This window comes from Hyla sarda, chromosome 1, assembly GCF_029499605.1.
Source record: "Hyla sarda isolate aHylSar1 chromosome 1, aHylSar1.hap1, whole genome shotgun sequence".
NCBI classification, from domain to species: Eukaryota; Metazoa; Chordata; class Amphibia; order Anura; family Hylidae; genus Hyla; species Hyla sarda.
The window spans coordinates 196893861-196920806 of record NC_079189.1 but is presented as its reverse complement, the minus strand read 5'-3'; the positions used below and the strand labels follow the sequence as shown (position 1 = coordinate 196920806).

The following is a 26946-nucleotide window of genomic DNA, read 5'->3' as shown; positions in this document are numbered from 1 at the left end:
AGACAGATGCACTTACACACGTAGTAATTTTTTTAACCAAATTTCAAACATTGTGTGGTTTATTACTTTTGAGAAGAATGTCTTTGGGTTGTCCACCATCCTGCATTATAGAGTCTTCTGAACTGCTGTATATGCACTTGTTTTTTATTTTGTCCGACAATTTCGATAAAATTTTGCGTTTTTTTGGGGTGCATTGTGAAGCCCGGGTGACGGGTATGTAGTGTGTACTCGTGCATAAGTCAACTCCAGTCTGTGTCCGTTAGGCGATATAAGGGTTACTGATGCAGCAGAGGTGGGGCCTTGGTCTTGGAATTTCAATTATTAAAAAAAAAATTGAACATATTGTGTGGTTTATTATATTATAGAAGAATGTCTTTGGGTGGTCCACCGTCCTGCATTATAGAGTCTTCTGAACTGCTGTATATGCGCTTGTTTTAACAAAAAGGCATTTTGTCAGACAATTTCAAAAAAAAATTGCGGTTTTTGGGGTGGATTGTGAAGCCCGGGTGATGGGTGTGTAGTGTGTACTCGTGCATCAGTCGACTCCAGTCTGTGTCCGTTAGGCAATAACTGGGTTACTGATGCCACAGGGGTGGGGCCTGGTTCTGGAAATTTTAATTTTTTGGAGAGCAGGTGCTACCAATGAGAAATCTTTGACAAACATTTCTCATTGTGTTGATTTTGGAGGGGGGGGGGGGGGATTGTGAAGCCCTGGTGTGTACTGGTGCATCAGCCAACTCCAGGCTGTGTCCTACAGGCAATATATGGGTTCCTGATGCCGCAGAGGTGGGGGCCTGGGTCTTGAAATTTCAAATTTTTGGATAGCGGGTGCTACCAATGAGAAATCTTTGACAAAAATTTCATAGATTGTGGTGTTTTTTTTTTTTTTTTTTTTGGGGGGGGGGGGGGATTGTGAAGCCCTGGTGTGTACTCTTACATCAGCCAACTCCAGGCTGTGTCATGCAGGCAATATATGGGTTACTGATGCCACAGGGGTGGGGCCTGGTTCTGGAAATTTCAAATTTTTGGATAGCGGGTGCTACCAATGAGAAATCTTTGACAAAAATTTCATAGATTGTGGTGTTTTTTGGGGGGATTGTGAAGCCCTTGTGTGTAGTGTACTAGTGCATCAGCTAACTCCACGATGTGCCATTCAGCCACTAAATGGTCTCCTCTTGCCATGCTATGTCCACGCTATGTCATTCAGTCACTATATGGTCTCCTGACACTGATGCCACCACCAGGCTCTGTCATTGTGCTGCTGTGCGACAGTGATTCTAAGAGCGATGCCGGTAATCTGCATGCTATTCTGAATAACAGTATTATTTCACTACCCCAGCACACTCCATATGCGTTTTACGACACAGAAAAGTGTTCTATACCCCTATAGAGGCTGTATGTAGGCTAGAAATAGCCTTTTTTAACATCGATTCGCCGCAAATAAATTTGGATCGAAACAAACTTTTCGGGAAAATTCGGCTAATCGGCCGAATCGAATTTTTGAAAAGTTCGCTCATCTCTAGCCTTGATATGCTGAATGTAATGGTTATGGGTAGAATAGATATATTTCTTCTCAAAAGCTGCTAGGAATTGATTTGCGTACGTACACGATATGGGCGTACCCATAGCCTTACCTGTCCTTTTGTCTAGACCATTTTTTTTCAAATATGAAGGTGTTGTTAAGTATGAAACGTATCGCTTCTGTAACAAAATTTATGAAGGCTATAGATTTGTTGGTGTGCAATAGGGCTTGACGGATGGCCTGTACACCTGCAGCATGTGTACAAGCTCTCAACGTCAATAGACACTAGCTGATAGGAGCTCTGCCAGACGAAGGTGTCAAAAAAACTAAGTACGTCGTTAAAATCTTTTAAATATGACTGAGTAATCGGAAGAAGTGGACTTAGCAACCATTCCAGAAACTGGGAGAGATACTCGGTCGCGGATCCGATCCCGGCCACAATGGGGAGGCCTGGGGGATCGGTCCGCGACTTATGTATCTTGGGCAATAGATACCAGTTGGGCTTTTTGGGTGAGGATGGAAGTAATTTCTCTGCTGTGCCCTGACTTAATGCTCCCTGTTCTACATATCTTCTAAGTAAAGATCTTAATGATTCTGTTATTTTGAGTAGGGTCTTTTGGCAATTTTTCATAGACTGTCTTGTCCGATAGCTGCCTAAGTGCTTCCTCCTTGTACTGATCTCTATGCATAATTACAATGGCGCCACCCTTGTCTGCTCTTGTCAAATGTAGTTCCTCCTGCGCTGCCAGCCAGTCGAGAGCCTTCTTTTCACTACTGGTTAGATTATTCTCTTTTTCCGGATATATTAAACATTTAATGTCCTTTTTATTACAGCTTGAGAAAATAAATCCAGGGGGGACCTGGGAGCTATGGGGGGGGGGGGGGGGGGGGTTGTAGGTGGAAGGTTTCTCTCCTTTGAAATATTCTTTGGACGAGGGGCTTTTTGTCCATTGGATTTCACCTGAGGCCAAATCCGCCAAATCCATGACACACTGATTTTCTGTGTCACTAAAACCTTCGATGGCGCTGAATCCTAGGGGACCAATTGTACATTGTGTCTCGGAGTCTTAGATTTTTCAGTATTCTCTGACTTCTTATTCTTGAAGATCTTATATAGATTGATTTTTCTTAGAGCCTTAACCTGAGCGGTAATCCAGAGCGTGACTCTGGGTTAACTTTCCCTGCCAGGATCGGTAACCCCGAGTTACGCTCGGGGTAGAATTGCAGAGTTGCTGGCTGGGCTGCACGATATATCGCAAAAGCAGTGCGATATAGCGATGCGGCCCCCGGGCAAACATGTGATTATCTGCTCGGGTCGGCTCCCGTTGCGAGGACCGGCCAGAGCAGGTAAAGAAAAATACTAAAAGTCAGTGTTTCCCTACCAGGGGGCCTCCAGCTGTTGCAAAACTACAACTCTCAGCATGCCCAAACAGCCAAAGTCTGTCCGGGAATGCTGGGAGTAGTAGTTTCACAACAGCTGGAGGCACCCTGTTAGAAAAACACTGAGCTAAGTGTAAAAGGAAAAAGGAGTAAAAAAAATTTAATAATTTTGCTTACCTAATCCCAGTCCCTGCATATGCCGTTCCCCTCCATGTGGTCTGGTACCTGCTCTCTTCACTATTCATCTTCTAGGACCTTTCCCTTTTCAGCCAATCACAGGCCGCAGTGGTGTAAAGCCAGTGATTGGCTGAAGGGGAAAGGGCTTGTTCTGCAGCAAATACACTAGGTTTGAAATCTGCCCAGCAAACCTAGTGTATGCTGGACAAGACAAGGTGACAAGGGGGGATGAATATAACAGAGGGGGGGAATGTGACGGGTGAGGGGGGGAATGTGAGGGGGGGGGAATGTGACGGGTGAGGGGGGGGGGAATGTGACGGGTGAGGGGGGGGGGAATGTGACGGGTGAGGGGGGGGGAATGTGACGGGTGAGGGGGGGGGGAAATGTGACGGGGGGGGAGGGGAGGAATGTGACGGGTGAGGGGGGGGGGAAATGTGACGGGGGGGGGGAGGGGAGGAATGTGACGGGGGGGAGGAATGTGACGGGGGGGAGGAATGTGACGGGGGGGAGGAATGTGACGGGGGGGAGGAATGTGACGGGGGGGGGAGGGGAGGAATGTGACGGGGGGGGGGAGGGGAGGAATGTGACGGGGGGGGGGGGGAGGAATGTGACGGGGGGGGGGGGGAGGAATGTGACGGGGGGGGGGGGAGGAATGTGACGGGGGGGGGAGGAATGTGACGGGGGGGGGGGGGGGGGGGGAGGAATGTGACGGGGGGGGGGGGGGGGGGAGGAATGTGACGGGGGGGGGGAGGAATGTGACGGGGGGGGGGGGGGAGGAATGTGACGGGGGGGGGGGGGGGAGGAATGTGACGGGGGGGGGGGGGGGAGGAATGTGACGGGGGGGGGGGGGGGGAGGAATGTGACGGGGGGGGGGGGGGGAGGAATGTGACGGGGGGGGGGGGGAGGAATGTGACGGGGGGGGGGGGGAGGAATGTGACGGGGTGGGGGGGGGAGGAATGTGACGGGGTGGGGGGGGGAGGAATGTGACGGGGGGGGGAGGAATGTGACGGGGGGGGGGGGGAGGGGGGAGGGAGGAATGTGACGGGGGGGGAGGGGAGGGAGGAATGTGACGGGGGGGGGGGGGGGGGAGGAATGAATGTGACGGGGGGGGGGGGGGGAGGAATGTGACGGGGGGGGGGGGGGAGAGATGTGAAATTCAATGCAAAAAATTGTACCGCTTTTGGTACAAATTTCCAGACAGAATCATACAGCCAGGGAGGTTAAAGAGATCTATCTCAAAAAGAGTAGAGTTGAATTGCTCATGCAATCCAAAATTGAGGCCTTTTGATGCCACTTCTAATGCTATCTGGGGGACCTCTATACCATAAATATTGACTGTTATTTAATGTCGCCACGTCACAGACTTTCTCTTGAAGGGAGTCTTTCTTCGGCCTGCGTCTCTTCCTTCCTCCCCTGCGTGTTTTCCGCCTAAAGGGGTATCGATGTTCTCATTATTTCTTTGTTGATCTCTAGGGGTTTCTCTTGTGGCTTCGTCGGACAGAGTTTTTCTCTGATATCTACGTCGCCCCCCTCTTTGCCCTCCTTTAGGTGCCATCTTACTCTTCCAATTGAATACTGTATCGGTTTCATAATCTCTCCTATCATGTAGGAATTTATCCCGTTTTTTTTCTCTTTAACATCGGCTTGAATTACTCAATTTCTTTTCCAATTTGGAAAGAAAAAAATAATTTGCTTGTTCCGTCAGTCTCAATCTCAATTCTTTTTTGCACTTACTTAATTCCTCAGTAATCCTCAGATGTTCCTCATGGTTCTGTTCTAAGACTAATAATAGTGAGGTGTTGGCATGTGATAGATGAGCCTGCTTCCATGAATTCATGTACGCCGGCTTATCCTGGCACTGAGAGGGGGCTTTAAATATTCTAAGTCCTCTTGGAACTCTGCTGCTATCCCTGTAAGCTTTTAATGAGTTCACAGTCCAGAACAGTCTTATTTCTTTTTCTGATAAGTTAAATATTTTATATTCCAGTGTTTTAATGTTCAGCACTCTCACCTCGTCTACACTGTTACAAGCTGAAAAAAACGCTTCTACGTCTGTCTATTATCACTATTTTGTTTTTAATGTTACTATTTTTAGTCTTTATAAGAATAGATTATTCTCTATTTAATAGTCATAAGTGACATAATAAAGGTCAGCACATATTTATATCTATCTTTCATATATCACGAGCGTTACATGAGCTGATTAGATCACTGTTTACGATCACCATGACTACCCCCTAGGTCACATGATATAAGGTGGGTAGCACGATGATGTAGATGGATAGGCCGGACGAAGCGCGCAACAGCACGTGAAACAAACCGGTTGAAGCCTCTGAGCGCTCCTGAAGATGCCGACCCGCGATCCCCTCTAGCTGGGAACATCGATGCCGTTGTTGCGGTGAGTGAATGCTACATTCTTCTATTGTTAGATTTCTAAATTACTTCTATTAAAAAATCTTAATCCTTTCAATAATTATCAGCTGCTGAAGTTGAGATGTTGTTTTTTGTCTGGCAACAGTGCTCTCTGCTGACATCTCTGCTTTTCTCGAGAACTGCACAGAGTAGAAGAGGTTTGCTATGGGGATTTGCTTCTAAATTGGGCAGTTCCTGAGACAGGTGTCATCATAGAGCACTTAGATAGAAAAGAACAACTCAACTTCAGCAGCTCATAAGTACTGAAAGGATTACGAGTTTTTTTAATGGAAGTAATTTACAAATCTGTTTAACTTTCTGGAGCCAGTTGATATATAAAAAAAAAAGTTTTCTTGGACAACCCCTTTTTAAAGGTTGTAGGTACACTAATTTTGTACACAGGTTTTGATTGTGTAGTTGGAGTGTACATGCACCAAATTTATTAAATGGTGCAGTGCCTGTGATAAATATGGGGCTAGTACAAATTTTTGTAACATTTCACTTTACAACACTACTCTGTATGAACCTCTTCTCTGTGACTTTAGTGCGACTCTTTCCACCCGCGTGACTTTTATGCGACTTTTTGAAAGGCAGTTTTGAAAGCCAGGTCTGTTCTGGTGTAGTTTTTTTGTGTAATTGAAGGCTGTGCAACAAATCTGCAACTTATTTTTTTTTATTTTTTATAATTTTTTTTTTTAGAAAAGTCACACGCCGTAAGTCACTAACCACTGCAAAGTAAAAAATGCAGATCTCATGTAAAACCTCTGTTCAGTGAGAAATCGTGCAGGATGGTATACCACAAAAAGTCGCACATGCAACATTTTTGCGACCAATATATGCAAAAAACCTGTGTAAATCCCTTTAATAAATTCCCCCATTGTCATTAGAAAAAACTTTTGACATACTGCCCACACAGAATGCATGATTTTCCTGCCAGCCATTAGATCTTTTTTTTTTTTTTTTTTTTTTTTTTTTTGTTACGAACAAGTCTACATAGACTTAAGGATATGTTTAAGGACATGTTTACTTGCCTTATTCCCAGGGGTGTAAATGAAGTAGCGCAAAGGTAGCAGAACATATATTTCCTTTTCAGCCTAAAAAACATAGGTTAATATGTTACTACTGTGATTTTCCACTAAACCATTTTTTTCCCATGTTACACATAGTAGCAATAAAACAGATCTAGATCTGAAATAGTTAGAGGTTAATTATTATATAAGGATGATAGTTAATTAGTAACCTATAAGCAGAAGACAGTCTTGTAACATCTTCTCTAGTCGTAATTTAAAGGGGTTATCCAGGAATAGAGAAACAGAGCTCATTTCTTTCAAAAACCACCCCGTCTCTCCAGGTTGGGTGTGGTTCTGCAGCTCAGTTCCATTGAAGTGAATAGAGCCAAGTTGTAATACCACACCCAACCTGGGGACAGACGTGAAGATATTTCTGAAAGAAATTAGCTTTGTTTTTCTATTCCTGGATAACCCCATTTAATTGACAATCATGTAATAGAGATAAACACAACATAGAAGGTAATAGTTTCCAGTCAAAATTTTTTTTTTCATTTCTTAAACAGCATTGGGAAATATAACGGAGTGCTATTGGACAACACTACTAGATTTACCTGCAAGGGAAAACCAATTCACAACTTTATGAGTACCAGCACTTTTACTGAGTACACAGTGGTTCCTGACATTGCTGTAGCTAAGATAGACGAGGATGCTCCACTGGATAAGGTCTGCCTCATTGGTTGTGCATTCTCCACCGGATATGGCTCTGCTGTGAATGTTGCTAAGGTAAGTTCTAGTGGTGTTTTAGTTCTATGCATTAAAGGGGTTCTCCGGTGCTTACACATCTTATCCCCTATCCAAAGGATAGGGGATAAGATGCCTGATCGCGGGAGTCCCTCAGCTGGGGACGCCCGTGATCATGCACGCGGCACCCCGTTTGTAATCAGTCCCCAGAGCGTGTTCGCTCTGGGTCTGATTACGGGCGACTACAGGGCCGACGGCGTGTGACGTCATGCTCCACCCCTCAATGCAAGCCTACGGCTTGCATTGAGGGGCGGAGCGTGACTTCACACGGGGGCGGAGGCGTGACGTCACACGCCGCAGGCCCTGTAGTTGCCCATAATCAGGCCCGGAGCGAACACGCTCCGGGGACTGATTACAAACGGGGTGCTGCGTGCATGATCACGGGCGTCCCCAGCTGCCGGACTCCCGCGATCAGGCATCTTATCCCCTATCCTTTGGATAGGGGATAAGATGTGTAAGCACCGGAGAACCCCTTTAACAATATAGTGATTTGTGTTTTTTTTACTTTTATGCTTGAAGGGTTTTTCATAAATCAGCTAATGACTGACTCAATATTTACAGTCTATGGTACTGCCAAAGAGAAGTCAAGCTCAGCTATCTGTCAGTCCCATAGGCTTGATAAGAGAAACAAGAAAAACAGGTGCGCTCCTAGAACAATATTGTTAGCTAGAATTTGGCCCAAAAAGGTAAATTAAGGCTTACCAGAAAGGGTTGCGCTAAAAGCACAACACCTCTGCAGGCATATAAACTCGTTCTGATGTCGAGGTCAGCTGCTCCAGAGTCCCTTTTGGGTGACGGTTGTCAAACCATAACTTATGTAGGCAATGTGGATATTGCGTTCCAGCAATAAAAAATAGGGACTTTATCTAGGCGCTTCCCCTCCAATTGGAAATCGTAGGAACAACCAGTTACTTTTAAAACATGGTTATTTTTATTCTGTGCAACATAAAAGTTTCGAGACCTAGGACGGTCTCTTCATCAGGCATCATGCAAACAAATGACAATGTGATCTTAAAAAGACCGGGAAGACTGTACCACCGGGTCAGGGGTCATCGGACGTCACACACAGAAAGTAAATAAATCAATAAATATGCAGACGATACAAAAGTTGGCTCTAAACCCTAAACCATAAATGGGGACTTAATAAAAACATGGGTTTTCTATAAAAAAAAAAAAAGATAAAATTAATTGTGACAAACATGTACTGTATGTTACAAAAAGGAGAAGGAGAGAAAAGTATACCTAATAAAGTGGCCATACCGAATGCGTTCATTGGTATTGAGATCGCTGACTGAGCGGTGTGAAAAAGTGCTTTTTGCAGCGCTGGGTGTACGCGATCCAGAGCCCGCGCTGTTAGGTCCCTGTTGTAAGGATCCAAAATGAGGCTGTGACCGGCCGTGACCGTTCCATCGTAATGAATGAAACTCAGATCAAGGCAGTAAACGTCCGTAAACACACGAGCGTAGTAAAGTTGCTACGGCAGCTTGTAACCCAGGAGATCTTCTCTGGTATGGTAAGTGTCTATCTGGTCTCCGAAGCATGTTAACTTGTGTTTAGCGAGTAGAATTATGCTAATCGTAATATATATGATGATTAAATAGAATAAAACATTATAAAGTGTAGAACAGATACAAATAATTATAAATGAATCGCTACGCTGGGGTATACAGTTTTGGAGTTGTTGGCCGACCATTATCTGTTAGGAATATTCACAATAGTAGGTATTGCTGTTATTAGAGGAATTGCAATAACAAAATATGTTACATTGACTTTGATTAAGTATTTTATACAAAATGGAGTGTTTATTATAGAATGGTTTCCACTACCTCATTAAGGCCTCTAGGCGGGATGGTTCCCAGCTTGTACATCCAGAACACTTCCTTCTTCTTTAGTATATCAAATCGATTGGTAGCTTCCTCAGGGACATGGTCTATAGGGATAACCCTATAAATATTCTTCTGTTCCGGATGCACTATTGTGCAGTGCTTGGAGACTCCATGTAAGAGGAATTTATTCCTCACATTTTATCTGTTTGTTAAGTCTGTTCCTAAGAGGTTGGATGGTCCTACCCACATACTGTAGTCCACACATACATTCCAATAGATAGACTACGTATGAGGACTGACAAGATAGCCTATGTTTAAGTGGGAAAATTTCTCCAGTGCTATTTGACATGAACTCCAATTTTTTATTGATTATTTCTTTGCAGCATAGACAGCGCTTCATGTTACAGCTATAGGAGCCAGGAGTTAATTTGTTTTTATTCTGTGTGAATTTATTTTGTTTCATTATACTTGGTGCTAAAATATTTTTCAGAGTGGGGGCCCTGCGATAGATCACGGCTGGTTTAATGGGTAGAACTGATTTTAAGGCAGAGTCGTTCTGTAGAATATGCCAATGCTTATTTAGTATGTCTTTGGTGTTCTTGGCAGTTCTAGAGAAGGTAGTGATGAAATTAAGTTTCTGACCAACATCATCCTCTCTGGTTGGTTTAGTTTCAAGACAGTCACTCTGTTTTAAATCTTTTATCCTGATATAGGCATCCCATAGTGTGCACTGTTGAACTCTAAATAGCTGTTAAATACCGGTGGGGAATTCAATTCACGCTGGAACATAGTGCAGAAGAAATCACCTTTCTGGATCTATGCATTGGACACACTGAAGCAAACTTTGTTGCATCCACCCACTTTAAATCGGTGGATGTTAACAGCTATTTAGAGTTCAACAGTGCACACTACAAACCATGGCTCAAAAATGGGCCCTATGGACAATATAAGCACATTAGGAAGAATTGTACTTCAGACAGCACCTTTCGGAGCCAAGCTAAAATACTCTCTGATCGTTTCAAAGAGAAAAACTACCCTGAGGCTATCATTAGGGATGCCTATATCAGGATAAAAGATTTAAAACAGAGTGACTGTCTTGAAACTAAACCAACCAGAGAGGATGATGTTGGACAGAAACTTAATTTCATCACTACCTTCTCTAGAACTGCCAAGAACATCAAAGACATACTAAATAAGCATTGGAATATTCTACAGAACGACTGTGCCTTAAAATCAGTTCTACCCATTAAACCAGCTGTGATCTATCGCAGGGCCCCCACTCTGAAAAAATATTTTAGCACCAAGTATAATAAAACAACATGAATTCACACAGAATAAAAACAAATTAACTCCCGGCTCCTATAGCTGTAACATGAAGCGCTGTCTATGCTGCAAAGAAATAGTCAATAAAAAATTGGAGTTCATGTCAAATAGCACTGGAGAAATTTTCCCACTTAAACATAGGCTATCTTGTCAGTCCTCATACGTAGTCTATCTATTGGAATGTATGTGTGGACTACAGAATGTGGGTAGGACCATCCAACCTCTTAGGAACAGACTTAGCAAACATAGATAAAATGTGAGGAATAAATTTCCTCTTGCATGGAGTCTCCAAGCACTGCATCCGGAACAGAAGAATATTTATAGGGTTATGCCTATAGACCATGTCCCTGAGGAAGCTACCAATTGATTTGATATACTAAAGAAGAAGGAAGTGTATTGGATGTACAAGCTGGGAACCATCTCGCCTAGAGGCCTTAATGAGGTGGAAACCATTCTATAATAAACACTCCATTTTGTATAAAATACTTCATCAAAGTCAATGTAACATATTCTGTTATAGCAATTCCTCTAATAACAGCAATACCTACTATTGTGAATATTCCCAACAGATAATGGTCGGCCAACAACTCAAACTGTATACCCCAGCGTAGCGATTCATTTATAATTATTTGTATCTGTTCTACACTTTATAATGTTTTATTCTATTTAATCATCATATATATTCCGATTAGCATACTCTGCAAGAGAAGATCTCCCGGGTTACAACCTGCCGTAGCAACTTTACTACGCTTGTGTGTTTATGACCGTTTACTGCCTTGATCTGAGTTTCTTTCAATACGAGGGAACGGTCACGGCTGGTCACAGCCTCATTTTGGATCCTTACAACAGGGACCTAACAGCGCGGGCTCTGGATCGAGTACACCCAGCGCTGCAAAAAGCACTTTTTCACACCGCTCAGACAGCGATCTCAATACCAGTGAAGTCCCCATTTATGGTTTAGGGTTTTGAGCCAACTTTTGTATCGTCTGCATATTTATTGATTTATTTACTTTCTGTGTGTGACGTCCGATGACCCCTGACCCGGTGGTACAGTCTTCCCGGTCTTTTTAAGATCACATTGTCATTTGTTTGCATGATGCCTGATGAAGAGACCGTCCTAGGTCTCGAAACTTTTATGTTGCACAGAATAAAAATAACCATGTTTTAAAAGTAACTGGTTGTTCCTACGATTTCCAATTGGGCGGGAAGCGCCTAGATAAAGTCCCTATTTTTTTATTGCTGGAACGCAATATCCACATTGCCTCCATAGGCTTGATTGACAGGCTCTACCACTGTGTTCAGTTAAACCATCAGCGATTATACATATATCACTTATTCTGTGTCTAATAAATGTTGTTTGTGGTCCATCCGTGCCAATGTTTTGGCTTTTTCAGTAAATGTATGTACTGTAGATGCCATCTCAAGACTCTCTTTTATAAACATATGATTGATACTTATACACTCTCTTTGAATTTTTTATTTTCTTCTCACAGAAGTGGGCAGTGTAGCCTGATGTGCTTGTTCCCATGTGTCCTTATCACACACAGCTGCCGAGAAGGTCAGTGTAGGAAATGAGCAGGCACTGACAGCAGGTCGAGACTAGTTCTAGAACAGAAAGATCTAACACAGGGAAATCTGTTTCCAAACCATACTAATCCTCCCTTGTTCTACCAAGGCATCCTCACTGTGAGAGAGCGTATGCCCTTGGCACCATAGGAGATTAGTTTCACCAACACTCTTTTATATTACTGTTATACAGCACAGGGCGAGATATAACAGTTACAGCACATCTGATGCCTAATATCAGGGGCGTGGGAACCCCCACAAATCTGGGAGATAGAAGTGGGTGTGGCTATGTGAGTGGGGTCAATAAAAGGGAGGGAGGAAAGGGGAAGGGTCAAAATTTAGCTTTAGGCACCTCATTACAGGTATTGCTGAGGAGCGATGAAATCAGAAGACGGTGATCTTGGCAGGCTATGTAAATTAGGTCAGGACAAGGTACTTTCTACAGCCTGTGTAGGCACCATTAAAGGTGTATTGCAGGAATTTTTTTTTATTTGACTATGCTAAAGAGGGTGTATAGTTAGTGTAGTTCATAATATAGTGTCTGTACCTGTGTGTGACGGTTTTCTCACAATTCTTCTGTGATTTTTCACCCCACTATTTATTTTTTAACAGCATACAAAATGACTGTTGTCTCAGATTTTTCCCAGGTTGCAATGCGGCTTAGACCTGACTCACTAGTCAGCTGATGACAGGGAGCCTGTCTGTTTCAATGGGTGGAGGGATTGCTTGGTGGGAGAGAGATCAATCTGCAACTAATGCAACAGCTGTAGGCACCCTGATTTAAAAAAAACACATGTCTTTTGTTTCAATGGGTGGGGTGGCTGATGTGTGGGAGGGAGGAAAATGGGATTGTGGGATTTGTAGTCAAGAAAAGAAAAGTCAAACAGGAAATACAAGTTCACAAAAAGCTAGCCACAGTGTTATGGTAATCTCACAAAATAGCTATTTAGCCCCAAGACAAGCGCGGATCCTTCCTAAGCATGTCCATTACTGTCTGTCGGGTATGTACTAAAATCGCCTTATAGTGGAGAACCCCTTTAACCCCTTAAGGACCAAGCCAATTTTCACTGTAGGACCAGAACGTTTTTTGCACATCTGACCACTTTCACTTTAAGCATTAATAACTCTGGGTTGCTTTTACCTATCATTCTCATTCAGAGATTGTTTTTTTTCATGACATATTCTACTTTATGTTAGTGGTAAAATTTTGTCAATACTTGCATCGTTTCTTAGCGAAAAACTCCAAAATTTTATGAAAATTTTGCATTATAATAGACGTTCTAAAAAACATATTTTGATTCACAAATACAATATGTCTACTTTGTTTACATCATAAAGTTAACATATTTTTACTTTTAGAAGACATCAGAGGGCTTCAAAGCTCAGCAGCAATTTTCCAATTTTTCACAACATTTTCAAAATCTGAATTTTTCATGGACCAGTTCAGGTTTGAAGTGGATTTGAAGGGCTTTCTTATTAGAAATACCCCACAATGACCCCATTATAAAAACTGCACCCCTCAAAGTATTCAAAATGACATTCAGTAAGTGTGTTAACCCTTTAGGTGTTTCACAGGAATAGCAGCAAAGTGAAGGAGAAAATTCAAAATCTTCATTTTTTACACTCGCATGTTCTTGTAGACCCAGTTTTTGAATTTTCAGAAGGGGTAAAAGGAGAAAAATCCTCTGAAAATTTGTAACCCAATTTCTCTCGAGTAAGGAAATACCGTATATACTCGAGTATAAGCCGAGACCCCTAATTTCAACCCAAAATCCCAGGAAAAGTTATTGACTCGAGTATAAGCCTAGGGTGGGAAATACCTCATCCCCCCCTGTCATCATCCAGACCCGTCATTAACATCCTCATCATCATCCCCTTGTCATCATCCCACACATCCCCCCCCCTTCATCATCCTCTTATCATCCCACACATCCCCCCTTCATCATCCCCTTATCATCCCACACATCCCCCCTTCATCATCCCCTTGTCATCATCCCACACATCCCCCCTTCATCATCCCCTTGTCATCATCCCACACATCCCTCCTTCATCATCCCCTTATCATCCCGCACATCCCCCCTTCATCATCCCCTTATCATCCCGCACATCCCCCCTTCATCATCCCCTTATCATCCCACACATCCCCCCTTCATCATCCCCTTATCATCCCGCACATCCCCCCTTCATCATCCCCTTATCATCCCGCACATCCCCCCTTCATCATTCCCACCCCCCTTCATCATCCCCACACCCCCCCTTCATCATCCTCTTCTCATCATTCGCCCTCAGTGGTCTTCAACCTGCGGACCTCCAGAGGTTTCAAAACTACAACTCCCAGCAAGCCCGGGCAGCCATCGGCTGTCCGGGCTTGCTGGGAGTTGTAGTTTTGAAACCTCCGGAGGTCCGCAGGTTGAAGACCACTGCGGCCTTCAACATCATCCAGCCCCCTCTCACCCCCCTTTAGTTCTGAGTACTCACCTCCGCTCTGCGCTGGTCCGGTCCTGCAGGGCTGTCCGGTGAGGAGGTGGTCCGGGCTGCTATCTTCACCGGGGGCGCCTCTTCTCCGCGCTTCCGGCCCGGAATAGAGGCGTTGCCTTGACAATGACGCAGAATTACGTTGGCAATGAACGCACCTATGCGTCGTTGTCACGGCAACGTGACTATTCTGAGGCCGGGCCCGAAGCGCTTAGAAGAGGCCTCCCCGGTGAAGATAGCAGCCCGGAACCAGTATCCCACCGGACCACCTCCTCACCGGACAGTCCTGCAGGACCGGACCAGCGCCGAGCGGAGGTGAGTACTCAGAACTAAAGGGGGTGAGAGGGGGCTGGATGATGTTGAAGGCCGCAGTGGTCTTCAACCTGCGGACCTCCGGAGGTTTCAAAACTACAACTCCCAGCAAGCCCGGACAGCCGATGGCTGCCCGGGCTTGCTGGGAGTTGTAGTTTTGAAACCTCTGGAGGTCCGCAGGTTGAAGACCACTGCGGGTGGGGGAGTTCACTCGAGTATAAGCCGAGGGGGGTGTTTTCAGCACGAAAAATCGTGCTGAAAAACTCGGCCTATACTCGAGTATATACGGTACCTCATGTGTATGTCAAGTGTTCGGCAGGCACAGTAGAGGGCTCTGAAGGGAAAGAGCGACAATGGGATTTTGGAAAGTGAATTTTGCTGAAATGGAAGCCCCTATGGTACCAGAACAGCAGAAAAAACCCCACATGGCATACCATTTTGGAAACTACATGCCTTAAGGCACGTAACAAGGGGTCCAGTGAGCCTTTAAACCCCACAGGTGTTTGACGACTTTTCGTTAAAGTTGGATGTGTGAATGAAAAAAAAAATGTTTCACTAAAGTGTAGTTTTTTCCCCAAATTTACCATTTTTATAAAGGGTAATGGGAGAAAATGCCCCCAAAAAACTTGTAACCCCATCTCTTCTGAGCATGGAAATACCCCATGCTCTGCGGGCAAACTACAATGCTCAGAAGAGGAGTCGTCACATTTGGCTTTTGGAAAGCAAATTTTGCTGAAATGGTTTTGGGGGGGCATGTCGCATTTAAGTAGCCCCTATGGTGCCAGAACAGCAAAAATACCCACATGGCATACTATTTTGGAAACTACACCCCTCAAGGAACTTAACAAGGGGTACAGTGAGCCTTAACACCTCACAGGTATTTAACGACTTTTTGTTAAAGTTGGATGTGTAAATTTAAAAAAAAATTTTTTTCACAAAAATGCATTTTCCCCCCCAAAATTTTAAATTTTTACATGGGGTAATAGGGGAAAATTACCCCCAAAATGTGTAACTCCATTTCTTCTGAGTATGGACATACCCCATGTGTGGATGTCAAGTGCTCTGTGGTCGAACTACAATGCGAGGAGAAGGAGCGCCATTGAGCTTTTGAAGAGTGAATTTGTTTGGAATGGAATTAAGGGGCCATGTGCGTTTACAAAGCCCCCCGTGGTGCTAGAACAGTGGACCCCCCCATATGTGACCCCATTTTGGAAACTACACCCCTCACAGAATTTAATAAGGGGTGCAGTGAGCATTTACACCCCACTGGCGTTTGACAGATCTTTGGAACAGTGGGCTGAGCAAATGAAAAATTAAATTTTTCATTTTCACAGACCACTGTTCCAAAAATCTGTCAGCCCCCTGTGGGGCGTAAATGCTCACTGTACCCCTTATTACATTATGTGAGGGGTGTAGTTTCCAAAATGGGGTCACATGTTGGGGTGGTCCACTGTTCTGGTACCATGGGGGCTTTGCAAACACATGTGGCCTTCAATTCCGGACAAATTTTCTCTTCAAAATCCCAATGGCGCTCCTTCTCTTCTGAGCATTGTAGTTCGCCCACAGAGGACTTTACATCCACATATGGGGTATGTTCTTAGAAGAAATGGGGCTACAAATTTTGGGGGGCTTTTTTCCTATTTTCCCTTGTGAAAATTAAAAATTTAGGGTAACACCAGCATTTTAGTGAGAGATTTTTTTTTTTTTCATTTTCCCATCCAACTTTAATGAAAATTCGTCAAACACCTGTGGGGTGTTAAGGCTCACTATACCCCTAGTTACGTTCCAAAATAGGGTCACATGTCAGTATTTATTTTTTTGCTTTTATGTCAGAACCACTGTAAAATCAGCCACCCCTATGCAAATCACCAATTTAGGCCTCAAATGTACATGGTGCACTCACTCCTGAGCCTTGTTGTGCGCCCCCCCCCCGAGCATTTTATGCCCACATATGGGGTATTTCCGTACTCAGGAGAAATTGTGTAACAAATTTTGGGGGTCTTTTTTTTTCCCTTTTACCTCGTGTGAAAATAAAGTATGGGGCAACACCAGCATGTCAGTGAAAAAAAAATGAAATTTTACACTAACAGGCTGGTGTAGACCCCTACTTATATTTTTCATAAGGGGTAAAAGGAGAAAAAGCCCACAAAATTTGTAGTGCATACGGGAATACCCCATATGTGGCACTAAACTGTTACCTTGAAATACGACAGGGCTCTGAAGTGAGAGAGCGCCATGCGCATTTGAGGACTAGATTAGGGATTGCATAGGGGTGGACATAGGGGTATTCTACGCCAGTGATTCCCAAACAGGGTGCCTCCAGCTGTTGTTAAACTCCCAGCATGCCTGGACAGTCAGTGGCTGTCCGGAAATGCTGGGAGTTGTTGTTTTGCAACAGCTGGAGGCTCCGTTTTGGAAACACTGCCGTACAATACATTTTTCATTTTTATTGGGGGGACAGTGTAAGGGGGTGTATATGTAGTGTTTTACCCTTTATTATGTGGTAGTGTAGTGTAGTGTTTTTAGGGTACATTCTCACTGGCGGCGGTTTACAGTAAGCTTACAGCTAGGAGTATGCGCTGCGGCGAATCCAGGGAGGATCCAGGGAGCCTGCCGCCCGACATCGCCGGACTCCGATCTCCTCCACCGATCGTCGCCCGCAGCCTCGCCCGTGGGGTAAGTGGATCTTCGGCGCCAGTCCTCTGTCGTTTCACCGTTCTGCCCCGCCTATTGTGGGTGGGCAGAACGGGGAAACCGAAAGTAAAGCCCCCCTGCCCCCGATCTGCTATTGGTGGTCGCGTCTAGACCACCAATAGGAGGGATAGGAGGGGTGGCACCTCACTCCTATGCCTTCAGGGGGATTGTGGGTGTCTTGGACAACCGCGATCCCCCTTATTTTCCGGGTCACAGAGTCACCATAGACCCGTATGACCCGAAATCGGCGCAAATTGCAAGTGTGAATTCACTTGCGATTTGCGCCGATCGCAGACGGGGGGGGGTCTGATGACCCCCCCCCCCCCCCTGGGCATTTGTGCGGGGTGCCTGCTGATAGATATCAGCAGTCACCCTGTCCGGTCCCCGCCCGGCACGCGTCAGGGACCGAAATTCCCACGGGCGTACAGGTACGCCCTTGGTCCTTAAGTACCAGGGAGCAAAGGCATACCTGAGCGCCCTTGGTCCTTAATGGGTTAAGTCAATAAGGTGTCTGGAGGAAAGGGGTCTTTGGACAGGGGTCAGGAGGAGAGGGATCTGTGGAAAAAAGGGGTCTCTAGGAGAAAGGTCTGTGGACAGGGGTATAGGAAGAGGGGTCTGGAAAAGCTAATATTCAGATGTAGAAATAATAGAAGTTGCTACTTGTTAATACCATAGCGGTGTGCTACAAAATACATGGGCTATCCTAGGTTTTTCAGCATATGAAATGGTAGAAGAACTAGTTGAAACTCATTGGGGGAGATTAATCAAAGGATTTAAACTGTTTTTTTGGTCTAAATATGTGCGACTTTTCTGCCATTTTTGCTCTAGAGGATTTTTAGAACATGATGCATGCTAGTCTATTTTAGATGGAAATGCATTGGTTCTGAATTTATCAAAAGCGACTTTTCAGCGACAAGTCTCATCGGCTGAAAGTACACCGAAATGTCAGACCATGCTGGAGCAGGTTTAAATACAGTCTAAACTTTAGACTCTAAAGCATAGATCACGAAGTCTGTGCACAGAATTTGAAGTCTGTGCAACAGCCGTGCGCCTTTTGATAAATTAGGCGCACAATAGACCAGCCTAACCCTCTGTAGTTTGGTCTATATTGATGCGGGGAATAGACAGCTTTGAAAAATATCCCCCACTGTGCCAACTGAGAACAGTCACTCTGATAAAAAGCTGCCAAATGCTATTGCATTATAGCCTATGTACACAATGGGCCTCATTTACTAAGCTAAAACAGACTAGTTTTTGTCAGATTATTTTGGCGCACAGTGTCTGAGACATGTCTGAGCCAGTCTGCACCAGTGTGCGCCAGGGAAATCCGACAAACCTGACATTGGTGAAAAGCCAGAGAGGGACATGGCCTGTCACAAAGTGGGCATGATCAGCCTGAAAGGGGGCGTGGTTTCACACCCCGACCTATTTACTATTGAATTGACTGAAAATCCTGTGAATAAATTGCTGGAAATTTCCACATAGAAAATGCTGGTCAGAAACTTTTCCCAACTTGTTAATCTGTGAATTCCCATAGTAAGTAGAGAGGAATCCTGCAAATCAGAAACATTTCATACTAGTAAAAACCTAACACTCTTAGTAACAGAGGGCCACTACAAATGCCAATGCAACATAGCAACTCTATAAACAAGTCTCTAAGAATGAAGACGCAAAACAATGTAAGAACTACCTCAGGAACTGGTCACAGTAGGAACAATTAACAGCTTTAAAACAGGATTAGATACATTTATGGAACAAAATAACATTAATGCTTATGAAGAAATATAAAATCCCATCCCTTCCCCAATATCGCGCCACACCCCTACCCCTTAATTCCCTGGTTGAACTTGATGGACATATGTCTTTTTTCGACCGTACTAACTATGTAACTATGTAACTATGTAACTAGCAGCCCTACTGATGATCATAGGTGTCAGATTGGGTCCTACACATTCCCTTACAAGATGCTGATATACACGTAGACCTCATTGCTGTCCACAGACCATACCTCATCTGTTTACAGCAGCAGCATACTGAAAAATCACTATCGCGTCCAGCAATAGCCATAAAAAATGCAGCAGTCAGACACCTTGCTAAGAAATGGGTCTTCATTGATCAGCACAAAACTCCAAGCTAAGTTTGTGAATTGCATTGTGAATCCACCATCTCACCTGAGTGAGTAGCAGTAGCGTAGCATCTTCCACTTGCCACAGCTCCACCATGCTGGGGACAGATTAAATCACTAGAGGTGGCAGAAAACATAACAAAAGAATGTTGGTTATGTATTAGAGAAGACACTAGCAGCTTGTGATGAGGCAGAACTTGGTTTACTTGTGTGGATTAAATTGCAAACATAGAAAAACACTTTAGCTAACTGTAACAGCAGCCATCTTGGTATAAGGAGAACGAGAGAGAGAAAACCAAAAAGTTTTTACAGATTTGCACAACTGACAACCTTAGTGTACTGTGCCATCTACTGGTCAATTGATTTTAAAGGGTACCTCTCATCAAATAAACTTTTGATATATTTTAGATTAATGAATGTTGAATAACTTTCCAATAGCATGTTAATGAAAAATATGCTTCTTTCTATTGTATTTTTCCCAATCAGTCCTGTCAGCAAGCATTTCTGACTCATGCTGGAGTCCTAAACACTCAGAGCTGCCAGCCTGCTTTGTTCACAGCCAAACAGGCTGTGAACAAAAGCAGGCTGGCAGCTCTGAGTGTTCTCCTTTGTGAACACAGCAGACTGGCAGCTCGTAGTGTTTAGGACTCCAGCATGAGTCTGAAATGCTTGCTGCCAGGACTGGTAGGGAGACCCCTAGTGGTCATTTCTTCAAAGTGGAAAATTAAATAGAAAGAAACATATTTTTTAATAACATGCAATTGTAAAGTTATTCTGCATACATTAATCTATAATATATCAAAAGTTTTTTTGATGAGAGGTACACTTTAATACACAATACTGTATATGGTACATGCTGTTGTATTCCCAACACCCCTTCTCAACGGCATGTGCATGATTATACAACATTTAGTCTTTTTTTTTGTAGAAAACAATGACTTTCCCTTGCCAAATGTTTGGGGAGTGCATCTGCAGTAATTTCCTCCGATGGACAATACTGGATGTCAAGAACTCATTGTTCTTGCATGTCCCTGAGCAGATGATATTTTACATCAATGTGCTTGGTTCTTGGGTTAATCTTCTCAGTGTGTAAGATTTATGCATCCCTGATTGTCTTCAAAGATGGGTGTGGGTTGTGACTAGAGAGGAGCGAAGTTACAGTAAGTCGAGACTCTCCTAGGACTGTATCCATCTTTTCCAGCCCACCGGAGCACCTGAAAGCTGAACTAATTTATGCAGGCTAAAGTTAGCAACCGCCGAGCCACGAGGTTCGTGATTAATCGAATTTCTGTAACTTCGCTTCTCTCTAGTTGTGACGTATTCAGTCCCATGTCAAGTAGAAGTTGACAAATCCAGATGGCTTCCTGACATGCATGTGCTGCTGCTATATACTCTGCTTCCGTTGAAGAGAGTGAAACAGTCACTTGTTTCTGACTAGATCAGCTTATGGTTCCTTGTCCATACTGGAAGATATAACCCCTTGTAGATTTGCGGTCAGTGGTGTCTCCAGCCCAATCGGCGTCCACATATCCAATCAGTATTGGGTTTGATGATGCTGGAAGTTACAGCTTCATCTGACTTGTTCCCTTTAGGTACTGCATTACCCTCTTTATTGTGTTCCAGTCATGTTGACACAGTGTTGCGACTTTCCTGCAAAGTATTCCAATTGCTACAGCGATGTCTGGTCTTGTCATTGCAGTGATGTATAGCAATTTTCCAATTGCTGTGCAGTAAAAATCATTGTTGGGTAACACGTTTTCTGTGTTTGGGTGTCTGGGTTTAGTGATTTTTCTCCGACTGGTCTGTGGAAGAGAGGTTTGGGTGGCCTTTGCTTTAATGCAGCACGTGCTCTTGCTGAGCGTGTGGCAGGACAATATTTCCATGTCTTCCGATAGACCTCTCTTTGCAAGGTCCTTTTTATAGCTTCTGGGTTTCGATGCCCTAATCTTCTATGCCACAGGTGGAAACACTTGTCATGTGGGTTATGTGTTGCTGCTTTAGCCTTCTCATTTTCAGTGACGAGGTTGTACATATGTTCATTTAACCTTCCTCTTGCTAGAATTTTCTTTCCATTTTGAATTGTGCATTCATTACCTCTGAACAGGACAGGGAGTCCATTGTTTGCAAGGGTTTTAACTGATAGGCTTCCTTCTAGGCTTGGAACATATAGAACATTCTTTATAAGGATGCCTTGCTTGCCCCCTGATGGTAGTTTGCAGTTCAGAAACCCCTGACCATTGCCTTCCGCTGAAATACTTTTCCTATTTGCTAGGAAGACTTTGTCTTTTACACTAAAATCTATTTCTGTAATGAATGTGTCATCACTGGTCATGACTTGTTGCCCTTGAATCAATGTGTGAGGTATTATTCGGAGTCCCTTTAAAAGTACCACTCCATCATGCACTTTTTCTTTCATGGCTGCTTTAGCTCTTTCTCTTGTGGGTGGCTCCTGTCTTCGCTGCTCAGCTTTCCAGATTGAACAGTTCTTTTCCGGGTGACCAGCCTTTTTTGCAGCGAAACATGCCCTAGTTTCTTTGCTTTGTCTTATGCCTGCATGCACTTTCAGAGCTGCCTCTGATCTCTCATTCTCTTACTTTCTCATTCTCTCATAATCTGCTGTATTCATCAAATAATTTTCCCTTAACATATTCTAGCGTCAGTTCAGCTTCCAGTCTAGTGTCTAGAGCATTTTTAAGGGCATTGTATGATTCTGGAAGGCTGTATAGCAGTAATACTACTACATGATTGTCTTTCATTTCTATTGCACCTAGCTGGTCCACGTTTTCTAGCATAGCTTTTTATATGTTCACCAATTTCCTGCCCTTTTTCCAACCTTATCTGCCACAAGTAATCTTTGGATGACAGCATTTCAAGCTTAAACTTCCATAGCCGTAGTTGGTATTGTTGAGCTTTGCTATTGTAAACTTCATATCATGAAGCACTTGTCATCTTTCAGTGAATTGGATGCAGCTCTTGTTTCCTCACACACGATGTGGTGGGATCTTAGATGCAGCACTTGCATGTAGTTTTCCGTTTTCTAGTGTCTGGAGCTGGGCACATAACCTGTTGGTTACTAGCAGCTTGTGATGAGGCAGAACTTAGTTTACTTGTGTGGATTAACTTGCAAACATAGAAAAACACTTTAGATAACTGTAACAGCAGCCATCTTGGTATAAGGAGAGAGAAAACCAACAAGTTTTTACAGATTTACACAACTGACAACCTTAGTGTACAGTGCCATCTACTGGTCAAGTGATGTTAATACACAATACTCTGTATGGCACATGCTGTTGTATTCCCAACAAAGAACCCGTATTATTGGTTGCATCAGAGGAATAATATAAGGCCTAGTCCTGTGAGGACAAGGACAGCGGGCACCAGAAGCCTTATGTGAGACACAGGCTAGATATACACAGTTACCTGAAACTAAGGTGCCAGGAGACAGACTAGTCTCTAAGGAGACCTTCTCAGACAGCACAAACATCATGCAGTCAGAGGGTACTAAGACAATCTAGAAGACCAGATGCTTATGCTAGGGTAGAGTAGTGGCAGAATTTTTGATACTACTACGTATTCCATTTTTATCCTCTAAAGTAGAGCTGCACAATTATGGAAAAATGCACGATTGCAATTTATAGAGGCGACTTTTGTGAATTTGAAATGCGGTGAATGGCTGTATGAAATGGGGGTATTGGATATGAAAAGAGGGGGATGGCTATATGAAATAGCCATTTAAATAGCCATAACCCTTTCAATTTCCACCTACAGAATCATATGATGGTTGGTTTTTGCTATGCCAATTGTACATCGTAATGACATCACTCATTGTACCTCAAAATCTACAGTGAAACAAAAAGAGAATTTTTTTGGGGAAAAAAGCAATATAGTAACTTTTGAGAGGGCTTTGTTTCAATGCTGTGTACTTTTTGGTAAAATGCTATATATATTCTGTAGGTCCATATGATTACAATGATACCCAATTTATATAGATTTAGTTTTATTTTACTACTTTAAAAATAAAAAATTTTGTTAGAAAATGTTTTTTTTATTTTTTTTTTTCCTTTTAAATTGACCCCTATAACTCATTTTTCTGTCTACAGGGCTATATGAAAGCTCATTTTTTATTTTTTGAGCCATGATCTGTAGTTTTTTTTTCAGTACAATTTTTGGTTCAATGGGACTTTTTGATCACTTTCTATTATATTATGTTTTTTTCTGATTTATGAAGTGACCAAAAATCATCAATTCTGGACTTTGGTGTATATATGTGCATATATATTATACCAATTTTTTTTTTTTTTTTTACCTTTTACGCTATTGACTGTCTGGACTCATTTAACATTTTATTTTAATAATTTGGAGACTTTGACGCATGATTATACTAAATATATATGTTCATTTTTGTTTACATAATTATTTATAATTTATTTAAAAAGGGGAGGGGTTTTGCCAGACTTGTTACAAAAAAATTGTAATAAATATGAATATCGCTGTAATAATAGCAAAGAGGATGAGGAACACATGGCGTTTTGGTTCCTGAATGAAAGGAGGAAGCACTGGGAACACTGAGACGTCAGGGTATCCCAGCATACCTTGCAGGTTATCCAAACATTGCTTGCATTTGTGTTTATACAGCTCCCAGGCCAATAGGACACAATACAGGGATGGGTTTTAGAGGCTGCCATTTTGTAGAGAGAGCAAGAACTACTGATCCCAGAGAGCCTTTAAAAATCCTATAAAATTCTAAAGCAAGCTGAGCAAAGCATTAATCTGTGGGCTGACCTCAGTGCCCTGCTGTCACTTGCAGTACTTTGTTTAGTTGGTGTACTAAGAATCCCAAGCCAGCAGTGAACAAGCCTATAAAAGCTTTCACAATACAAGCAGAGCAAAACATTGTTCAGTGGGCTGATCTCAGACAATGACTTCCTGTCACTTGCAGTACTGTGTCCAGTTGGTGCACTACAAATCCCAGCCAGAAGTGAACAAGCCTATAAAAACTTTACAAGCTATTACCTGCATTACCTACAAACTTAGAAAAACAGCGGGCTTACCTGTATTTTAGCATAAATATGTTTTAAAAGTGTTGTAAATGTGGAACAGCCATCTAAGGTTCCATAATGTGTAAATTCTGGGTTTAATGTAACTACGCAGTTGAAAGCATTCAGATTGAACAGGGCATAACCATCTAAGGACAAGTAACATGTGTTTTGTGTTTAATCAAACATATAGTATTTCTACCTAGGTTTAGGATAACTACACAGTTAAAAGCAACGAGAGTGACCGCGAAATAGCCATCTAATGCTCAGTTACATGTATTTTCTGGGTTTATCAAACATATTATTTCTACCTGGGTTTAACATAATTACGCAGTTTAAAGCATTGAGGGTGAAAGTTAGCTAGCAGGTGAGTGACAAATCACCACAAAAACATAAAAATAACCCCTAAACCTCTAATATTCTCTAAAGGAATTTTTGGATGGGATAGATGACAGAGCACCCCTGCTATGTCCTCTGCCAATAAGCATGTTAATGGCAGTACCAGTACAGATAGTAGCTGCATCAGCAAGCGAAAGTTCTAATTGTCTTTCAGGGATTGTGTGATTTCGAAAATAGTACGGTCCTTGTGGACTGGTTGACTTGTTCAAGGTCCTCTCAGGAGGAGGAGGAAGGATTGCCGCCTGACGATATGACGTTGAGCCATTTCTGTTTTTGCTTTCCTCCCCAGTGTTAAGCATAAGGATAGCATCAGTCATGAGGAGGAGTTGTGTGAGGATAGTCAATCTTTGAAATGTGTGTTCGAGGAGGAAGAAGCAGTGGCCAAGCATAGCACTAGTGGGATTGGTGGTGGGGATACAGTAAGGCGACATGGTGGCTATGATGAGGGGAGCAACGAGCTCATGATCAGAAGCTCATGCAGAGTGGAGTGGACGATCATAAGGTAGAGAGGGTGGGACACTCCCTGCAGTTATCTGTGTACAGCACAGTGCAAAGGGCCAATAAATGTCTTATATTGCTCACTGGGTCAACATCCTGCAGAAAAAGGCTCCACTGCAACAAGTCCAGGAAATAGTAATGAAACCTCCACGGTTGCGCCAATGCGGTTCAACTTCTGACACCTGCCGCCTATCCTCCTCCTCCTCATCCAGGTCCTCATATTGCATCCCCCGCCCCCCCAGGGAAAAGCATAGCAAAATTAAAATTCAGCCAGGCTGCTAAGCCTGGGCGATAAAAGCCAGACAACAGAGAAGTTGCTGCCCTGCCAGCAACAGGAAGTTTTACACTGGTTCTCTACTCATAATCTGACATTGAGAAACGTAGTCACGGATAATGACAAACATTGTAAAAGCGATACATCTAGGTGGCATGACGCACTCTTCCTGTATGGCACATGTGCTAAATGATAGTACCATATATCTGCACATTGGGTATATCATGCGACTTAATGAACGGAGGCTCAGTCCGTGTTCAGACATATAGAAAAAATCCCACTGCACATAAAATTTCTTCTTTTTAGTAATAAACCATCCGGTTATTTCTTAGTAATATTACATAGATATTCACCCAAAGTGCTCACTGAATAGCGCGACAGTCCATTTGGTCTCTGGTTTATATTTCACCCTTTTCCGGGCCTTCCAGAGTCCGTGAGAGGAAGGTGAACCTCATGGACTCTGGAAGGCCTGGAAAAGGGTGAAATATAAACCGGAGACCAAATGGACTGTCGCGCTATTCAGTGAGCACTTTGGGTGAATATCTTTGTAATATTACTAAGAAATAACCGGATGGTTTATTACTAAAAAGAAGAATTTTTAAATGCAAATCATGTGCAGTGTGATTTTTTTTCTACATGTGCTAAATCTTGTCGTTAAACTTTTTTTGAAAAATTGTGGCAGTCTCAAGGATGTGCTGGCTATGTGCAGGGAAATTTGCCTTCAATTTAGTTGTTCTTATGGTTTTAAATATGCCCTCCTTGATCTAAAATGTCAAAATGGTCTTCCTCAACCCCTCCTCATTTGCGATGTTCCAACACGGTGAAACACTACATGTTGGACCGCCTGTACCAACAGTGCAAAGCAGTGTAGACTTCTTAATGCAGCAGACAGACCATTTTTGGAGCATGATTTTCAGCATCTGCACATTGGAGTGCATGATGACAAAGTATTTGAATCCAAAATTTCACCCTGACATGAATTGTCAACCCCATAAACTGAACAACCAGATCTTGCTCTGTTTGCTAAGGGTGTTCTGTCTTGTTCATCCTCCAGTGTAGCTTCAGAAAGAGTGCTCAGCCTGAAAGGCTCACTGAGGAATTTAAACCTCCTGTGCC

At 43.2% G+C, this 26946-nt stretch overlaps 1 protein-coding gene across 2 annotated transcripts in view; it reads left to right on the top strand.

The window, feature by feature from the left end:
• Window positions 1-26946, top strand: part of LOC130362412 (alcohol dehydrogenase 1-like) — a 66926-nt gene that overhangs the window by 32730 nt on the left and 7250 nt on the right. For both annotated transcript variants that reach the window (XM_056566848.1, XM_056566837.1), the window contains exon 5: window positions 7065-7284. In XM_056566848.1, coding sequence (XP_056422823.1) covers window positions 7065-7284 — 220 coding nt within the window. The remainder of the gene's footprint in view (window positions 1-7064; window positions 7285-26946) is intronic.